Source organism: Pteropus vampyrus, unplaced genomic scaffold, assembly GCF_000151845.1.
Source record: "Pteropus vampyrus isolate Shadow unplaced genomic scaffold, Pvam_2.0 Scaffold220, whole genome shotgun sequence".
Lineage (NCBI taxonomy): Eukaryota > Metazoa > Chordata > Mammalia > Chiroptera > Pteropodidae > Pteropus > Pteropus vampyrus.
This window is the reverse complement of record NW_011889001.1, coordinates 585,406-593,997: the sequence shown is the minus strand read 5'-3', so window position 1 is coordinate 593,997 and position 8,592 is coordinate 585,406. Positions and strand designations below refer to the sequence as shown.

General features: G+C 46.1%; 1 protein-coding gene across 1 annotated transcript in view; it reads right to left on the bottom strand.

The window, feature by feature from the left end:
* The window catches only part of EPHB1 (EPH receptor B1), a 323,669-nt gene that overhangs the window by 83,398 nt on the left and 231,679 nt on the right, over window positions 1–8,592 (bottom strand). The window contains exons 11-12 of the mRNA XM_011373192.2: window positions 7,042–7,150; window positions 6,145–6,209 (exon numbers count right to left, since the gene is read on the bottom strand). Coding sequence (XP_011371494.2) covers window positions 6,145–6,209; window positions 7,042–7,150 — 174 coding nt within the window. The remainder of the gene's footprint in view (window positions 1–6,144; window positions 6,210–7,041; window positions 7,151–8,592) is intronic.

Genomic DNA, 8,592 nt, shown 5'->3' with positions numbered 1-8,592 from the left:
ATCTGGAATTGTAGATTTGGGGGACACATGGGTGGTAGCTGAAGCTGTTGCTATGAAAGGCTGAAGATCAGGCAGTTTCTTGAGTGAACCTACCAGGAAAGGTTGATGGGCACTAGAAACAGTTTGTTTTACTTGCCTCTGAGGCCTGAGACCTCAGAAGCAAGGGTGGTTGTCTTTCTCTAAGGAGAGCAGAGGTCCTGGGTGTCCAGGTAGGGCTTGGGAAAGAATCCAAGAGGGGAGCCCCAGAGTAGGCAAGGAGCCTGAATCAAAAAGCAGTGGATCTGAGGATGATTTTTCTTCCACCCTCTGTTTGGGGGTTTCACCCCATTTTCAAGCTTTGTTCTTAAAACCATAGTTATTGCCTAAAGTGTCTGCAAGAGAAGGAAAGCGAACTACAGTTTACTTGCTACTGAGGAAGGTAGTTCGGCAAAAGGAGCTGGATGTTTTCTTTCTGGGTCTAATCAAGTCCTTTCTCCCACCTAAAGCAAGACTGTGCTCAACAACATCCTTTATGGATAACTATCTCTGCTTGAATGCTTCCAAGAATGGAGAGCTCACCTCCCCGCAAAGTAGCCTGCCTCTGTGTTGGACAGCTCCAGTTTGGGGATAGGGGAGGTGGTTATGCAGAATCAAGTCTGCCTTCTTTGATCTTCCACTTGACAGTTCCACATAACCTCATGCATCACAACAATAGCATCTCTGTTCTTCTTCTGTAATAGCGTGATGCTTGATGATGACCCCCAGGTCCCTGCCTGCATTTCTCCAGAACCAAATAGGTGCTTCCAAGTCTCTGAAACAATGGACTAGGATTGACACCCTCCACAGGCAGGCTGCTCTCCTCTGGGCAGGTGCTTTGCTGACAATGTCCTTTCTGAAATGGGGTCCCCAGAACTAAAAGCATCACTTTAAAAGTGTTCTTACCAGCACAGTGTATGTGCATCACCTCCTCCGATCTGAACTTTAATTGAGACTACAGAGTCAAACTTGAGTTTAAAACTTTGTTTTACAAATCACTAATTCTAAGACTCCAGACATGTTCCCTGTTCTCTCTGAAGCTCTGTTTCTTTACATGCAAAATCTACCTCATGGGACCATTATGAAGATTAATTTAGTTTATATAGGTAAAGTGCTTATGATTGTAAGTGCTCAAAATTGGAGAACGGTATTATTCTGCATCAGTAACAGTGCGTGGCTCTTTTATCAGCTATATATTACTCATATTCTGAGCATGTGGTCGACTAAATACCTAAATTTTTTTTCACTCAAACAAAGAGCAAGTCAGGTCTTCTCTTTTTTGTACTTCTTCCTTTTTGTTTTAACCTAAACACTGGATTCTAGATTTATCCCTCTAACATTACATCTTGCAGATTTCAAATTAGCATTCAAAGCTGATGGATAGGTCTGAATTTTGATTCTGTCTTCGATGGCGTTAGTTATGCTCTCCAGTTACCTACAAACTTGATAAGAATCCCTAGGCTTGCACCTGACTCATGAATTTAAAAAACGATCAAACAAACGAGAGATTGAATTGGACAAGGGCTAGAATAAAACTGGTGACTTCCTGTCTGGCTGACAGAATCACTAACCCGGTTTTTTATTTTGGTATAAAGACAAGCTCCGGACCCACTTTACAATGCTTTCCCTTAGGAGATAATCAAATATTTTTGCCAAAATAAAAATTCATTACGTCTGCAATTCCTCTTGAATTTACTAAGTGCGTAACTCTAGTAAATGTAATGAGGTCCCCATTATTTTTCTTAATAATCCTGAGTTGGTTCATAATGATCACCAAAGTAAGTTTTAAAAGACCAGACACATCTACCTCAGTCTGTTCAAGCATTTGGCAAGGATCAAGCTCGCCCTTCTGTTCTACCATCTCAGTGCTCTGCCCTGTAGCCTTATGTGAAAATTAGAGTGTTGGCCAGTCTACGGTCTTTGGGCACATACCCATATTTGTTTTTGCTTTTCTCAAAGCTTAATAATCGTAGCTCTGTGATTATATCTGTCGTCGCCTGCAACATGGAGATGCTTTCTTTGTTAGGGTTGCTTTCTGAAAGCCCTTGACTCCCTTACGAAGCCTTTATTTCCTCTCTCCCCACCCCAACACACTCCGTCCAACTCAGAAATCAGTGAAGTGTCAACTACTATCACGTGTGTAGTTACCTAAGCCCCATAAGTACCTAGCAACAGAAGCAACTGGAACTTTTCTAAGATAGATCCGCAGACTCACCCTGGCCCACCTGGATCATCCTGCCCAGGAAACTTTTAGTCAGCCAGCACCTTCTGAGAACTGACCCACATAAACCACAAGGACACACCATGTGTCTGACTCTTTCTGGACGGAGGAAACCCGAAGTTCTACCCACTCACCCTTGAACATGAATCACAGGCTCCCAGGCTCTTTATCCAAGCATCCAGCACCACATCCAGCACGCTTTCTCTTCCCAACCTACCTTTCCTCTAGTCTCTTTAACCAAAATACAAATCCCCCTTTTACATGCCTGTTCTCTCTGTTCTAGGCTCAGAAGAAAGACATAAACCAGTACCCTAGCGCAGCAGTTCCCAACCTTTTTTGGCACCAGGGTCTGGTGCTCCTATGAGAATCTAATGCCTGATGATCTGAGGTGGAGCTGAGGTGGTGATGCTAGCGCTGGGCAGCAGCTGCAGATACAGATGAAGCTTCATCTGCTAGCCTGCTGCTCACCTCATGCTGTGCAGCCTGGTTCCTAACAGGGCACAGAATGTTACTGGTCCATGGCCCAGGGGTTGGAGACCTCTGCCCAAGAAAACACCGTGCTCTCAAATTGAGCAGCTCTGCCACACTTCAACAGGCTAGAGAAGGTACTCCATTTGCGAACATTTATGCTATGCCTTCTACAGCTTTTGCAACATTTTGGAAGGCAGGGGCCATCAGCCTCTCTATGGTGCCACGTGTCCTGCCTGTAGGAAAGAGAGGCAGAGCCCTCTCAGGCACAGATGAATGAGGCCGGGGAGCTGCTGAAGGATTTCTGTCACTCCCAGAGCAGGAAGTCCTCAGAGCTTCAGGTCGCTAACCACATCCCACAGTGAGGTGCATGCATGTGGATGGCCCAGGTATAGTTACGTGCACACATTCAGATCAGGCTTTATTAGACTTTTCACCTTCTGCAGTGAGACCCAGAAAGAGTGGGGGACTAACAAATCACCAACCAGGACACCTGGGATTAGTCCTCAGCCCATTATCACCACTCCTGACCACCAAGCAACTTGAATCTCTGTAACATGGAAACAGCTTGGGCTCTGCAGCCAGACTCCGAGGGTATGCAGTCCATCTCTGCCACCTATGAGCCATATGACCTGAGAAAGTCATTTAACCTTCCTAGATTAATGACCACCTCCTAGAGTGGTTGTCAGAGTTAGAAAAATTGAAGTGAGTTACCAGAATACATTTCCCAAAGCATGGCACAGAGTAGGCTTTCTATAACTAATTATTACTACCCTTTCCTGTCTTGGGCCAGGCCCGTCCTCCAGCAGAGCCCTGAGTTCCTTCTTCTGTTATATACGTGCTGAGTCTTCTCCTAGCTCTACAATCCTTCCACTATGATTCTCTGACAGTTATAGCTTTCATCGGAGGGACCAATGTCCACAGGAGAAAATGCACTAATGAAATTCAAAGCATGAGACTATGAGTTCAGAGAACTTGAGTGTAAAAAGGAGCCACGTTTCAGGGACTGGATAAAAAGAGAATAGTTATGAATAGAAGAAAAGAAAATTTATACAAAGTGAACTAAATTAAACAGAAGTCAGACTTCTAAGGCAGCCGAGGGAGTGAACTCTGGTCCATGAAGAACTCTGCATTCACTTAGAGTCATAGGGATGGTGAATGCACAGCTTGTCAACACTGTGTCCTCAGTTGTCCTCGCTGGTTGCAGACTGGCTTTTGGTTTTTCTATGGATCCTGGGAACCAGAGAAGTCTCTTTCCATTGACCTCAGATGTGACAGAGTCTCCTAGAAGGGGGCTGTGAGCACTTTGGAAGTATCTCCATGTATGTGGGTGTCACATGGTAGCCCAGCAGAGCTGGTCCGTCCAGAGCAGGAGAATGGCCAGATCTAGGGAGAAGTGGCCAAAAGGGAACCACGCTGTACCCTGACTTAATGATTGGGAGACCCTCTGTATCTTTCCCAAGGTGCAATACAAAGGCTTAGCTTGCATGCCTTTAAAATGGGGGCTTGCCTCCTAAGGCGACCCATTTTCACCTCTGGCCATCTCTAGTCTTCAAAATGGTATTCCTCCTTTTGAACCCAATTTTGTGTCCTCTGCTTTCAGGCTGACATAGCCATCTCTAAATGTCTCATCCAGAGAGTTTGCAGGATGCCAAATCTAAAATGGACTTTACAGTGGCTCTCGATATGGTCAAGAGTGAAGACATGGAGGGGCTGCGATGTCAATATCTTGAGGCAGAGGCTGAGAGGCAGGAAGATGGAGAAAGCCTTTCATAATTCTGATGCACCTGGAGGGGGTACCTACATTTGAGAATCATAGATATAGTCAAAGTGTTTGTTGTCCAGCTGGGGAAGCTAAGGCCCTGCCTGGCGGGGTTAATGCACAGGTTAATATAAGTGAAAGCATCTGTAAATTTTGCAGTGAGGCAGGGATTCAGGACATGGGAAAGGAGAGAGAATGTAGTAGTTTCCTCCTCTGAAACCAGTAACGTCTGGTTTAAATGGAGGCCCAGGGTAGCCTGCAAGGGGAAAGCAGGGAAGGTAAATGGGACTCTGGATATTTCAGAAGCTGTGTGTGTGAATTTAGAGAGGGGCCACTCTCTCAAATCCCTACCTCTGGTGTGCTGCTGATTGCAGGGCTGTTCTGGACCATGATGGGAGAGCCTCAGTGCCTCTGAGCCAGCAGTGAGCCCACACCTCCCTCCCAGTAATGACTATCTGAACAGCAGCCCAGTTGCCGGGCTTGGTCCTCTACAAACCTTTGGCAGGTTCTTGGTCTTGGATTGAGGGCACCTGGAGAACAAGACCATATCTACAGAGTGGCCTTAATATAGCCTGAGATAGCACTGGCCACATCAGAACATAAGCTCCCGCTTGGTAAAGCTGTTGCATGGAGGTCTTGGAGAAGTAACCCTGGAGAAGGGATGAGTTTGGTCCACGGGAACTTTCGTCTCCGAGCCCATTTTCACTCCCAGAACTGCACACTGAAGGCATGCTTAGCGTGTGTGTGTATAGATGAGGTCTGTTTTCCATGCTCATTGCTGCGTGAACAGGAAGAAAAGGGCTTACATTGCAACAGGGGGATTTAGGTGAGATGAGGCTTTCAGAAGAAGCCTGTGACAGAGCGTAGCGCAAAGTGCTGGGACAGATTTCTGAGGGCAACTGTGGAATTCAAAAGGAGTTATTTGGAAACAGAACACGTCTGCCGCAAGGATTAAGCATACCACGTCCTGGAGGCAGGAAGGTGCCCCAACTGACCCCATGGGACCTTTTCAGACTCTGCAATGTTGTAATTATATAGATAAAAGAATAAATTTGACATAAGGCTTTATGTTGCACATTGGTGATGAGAAATTTTAGTTATAAAAATATTATATATCTTTTTTTTTTTTTAAGAGAGGAGTAGGATAATGAGTGAGACAAACTTTTAAGGTACTTTTTAAAAGAAAACACTGGGAGATATCCCAACACTTTGGCCTCTTGGGCTCTGCTATCTTTTTAATTCTCTACATTCATGTTCTCTGGCTTATCTGTGAATTTGGTTAACACATTCCCTAGCTGCTCAGTAGGATAAGATAAGGCAGAAGATGTTAATAGGGAACCCTCCATCTTTTCCCTCTGTGTCTGATTTCTGGATTCATTGGCTTGCTAAACCCAATCTTTCCCCTGCATTCCACATCCTATATGGGCTTATCAACGCAGAAGATAACCTGCTGCTTGCCAGGCATCCAATGAGTGCCCACAATGGGCAGACAGCAGATGGGATGGCAGCCTGTGCTCCCCGGGGACCTGTGAGGAGAGGTGGTGCCGGGGCGCTGGAGGCTGCAACACAGCCTGTGGTTGGGACCAGCCAGTCTGGCTGCAAGGAGCTCTCCACGCACTCACCTGCTCCACTCAGTGGTTCTCAGGGCTCAGGCAGTAGGTGTCTGCTTTCTACTCACCTCGGCCCGTGCTGTAATGCTGGAGCTTGTCGCTGTACACAGCCTCTTTGCTGTAAGCCCGTTTCCTGACACAAGAAAGAGGAGATCTCTCAGCCTTTCTGTTCCAGGGACCTCTGCCTAAGCCTCCTGTCCTGATGGAGGCTCACCCAGGCCTCTCCTGGCATGGAGTACTGCAACTCTCACTTTAGGTGTAGCTCCTGTCATGGCAGATGTTCTAGCTTGAACACTACTGTGGGTGGCTGGGTCTGCTTTGAAGTCAAGGTCTTTCAAAGGCCAGGCAGGGCCATGGGTCCCCTTCAGAGCTTGTGGCAGAGGCTCTTGAGGATGCCAATTAGTGCTCTGGCTGCACTGCGGCACTGTTTGGGAGGGGCCAACCACAGGGCTTTGCACAGCAGAATCTGGGCTAACCACCAAAGGCAGCAGCAACAGTATTAAAAATTTACCAGGCCTTCTGCAGAACTGGGAGTTCCACTTTTCCTTCCTGCTCCCCCCGCCACCCACCTGCCTTGTGCCCTCTGCCGAGACTCTCTAACCAGAGGATGGGCTGTGGCACAGGCTGTGATGGTCCAGTGGGTCAAATGCGATTTTGTAATTGTTGCTCCAAAAAACTGTCACGTAGGAGGGGGGCTAAAAGTCTTAGCTAAAATGAAGCTTGAGGATGGGTGCTGTTTATTCATAGCCTTGTCCAGCTCTTAAGAGGAATTCATCCCAGGAACAGAGAAAATAATCTGGAGAATTCTTGGCTGCCTGTGGATTGAGATGGAGTGATGATCAGGAGTTTGACAGTGTGTCCGTGAATGGCCATGCCCTGTCCAGTCTGCATGACCTGGGAGGGGTCCAAATGTGGGGCTTCAGGGTCCAAGGAGTGCAGGCAGGGGGTGGGAGTGGAGCACCTACCTGCTGCAGACGATGGAGATAGCCACCAAGGACACGACGAACACAACCCCGGCTGCCGCCGAGCCAGCAATCAGGGGTAGCTGCTCCCTCAGCTCAGATTTGTAATCGTCTAGATGAGAAAGAGGCATTAGAACCCTTCCTCTATGCCCTTTCCATCCAGCTGGTACTCAATGCCTGATACCAAAGACATGCCCCAAATATTACATGGTTGATAATTAGACTAAAATATTATTCATTGTTTATCTAAAATTCAAATTTAACTGGCTGTCTCGTATTTTATTCAGTAACCCCAATGACAATACCTCTTGAACTGAGGTTCCTGTGCCCCACATCAGACTCTCCAGAGCCCAGCTGTTAAACACGACTATTTCTGAGGCCCTCCTCAGATCTCCTGAACCAGCACCTCCGGGTGAAGAGCTGGGTATGTGCATGTTTACCAAACACTCCGGACTGTCATGTTCTCCAATGTTTGAGAACTAGCCTTCAACTCCGTGAGTGGAGAAAGAGACTTCCAAAGACAAAGATGTTGTTCTCGAAGCTCTCACTTTCTAGGAAGCAATTTTAAAGACCGTAGGTAGAATTTCAGCTTCCTTCTGCTGAGAGCATTTGGTAACATGGATGTTTTTAAAAAATTAATTTGGGGAAAAAAATGCAAGGAATCACCATGAGAAGTCCATAACAGTGTCTTTATATATTAAAAACTTCATAAAGCAATGTGACCTTCCCAAAGGTTCTCCAGCCCCATGGACCCATCATCGATCAACCTTCAGACTCATCTTTGTGCTGCTATCAGGGCCCAAAGCCTCAGTGAGCGTCAGTGAGCGTAATTACTACCGATACGTGAGCCTCTGTCTTTAAGATTAATATTCCCGAATTTGGCCATTTACCAGAACTCTCTTACATCTAGCCCCTCTTGGGTTTACAAAACTTAACTGCCAATGTAAAAGGAACAGCCTTCTTGGGAGAAATTTGTTACATCTTGATTTGTCTAGCAGAATTGCCAAGAGACCAGTGCTCAGATCATTTTGAGTTTTGGGCTTTTAATCCTGTGTACCTCCTGATGCCAAAGTGCCCATAAATCTAGGTGGTAAGTGAGGTGCAAAGAGGGGGACAGAGTCCTTAAGGAAAAGAAGACAGCCTGTGTTCTTTTCATACCAGCAGCATCATTAATCTGAGTAAACTGGCTCACCTTTATGCCCCATTTTACCATCCTCAAAATATGACCGAAAATTCACCTAAAATAAACTCAAAACAGGTGGCAAACTCCAATCCTGCAGGAGCCAGACAGCTAGCACTAAAGAATCCAGGAACAAATCACTGGGAAGTGGCAGGCACCCTGTGGGGCAGTAATGCCTCGCCCGGGAATGTCCACCAGCACTGGCTCTTCCTAAAATTGCTCCCAAGAATGAATATTGTATGCAATCATTTGAGTTTTAAACATTTCTGATGCATTTTTAAATTAGTAAAATATAATTTTGATAATTTCCTGTAATGGTTTAACATTTTTTAAATACTAGCCAAGTTTTTCCCCTATTGTTCTTAGATACTTCT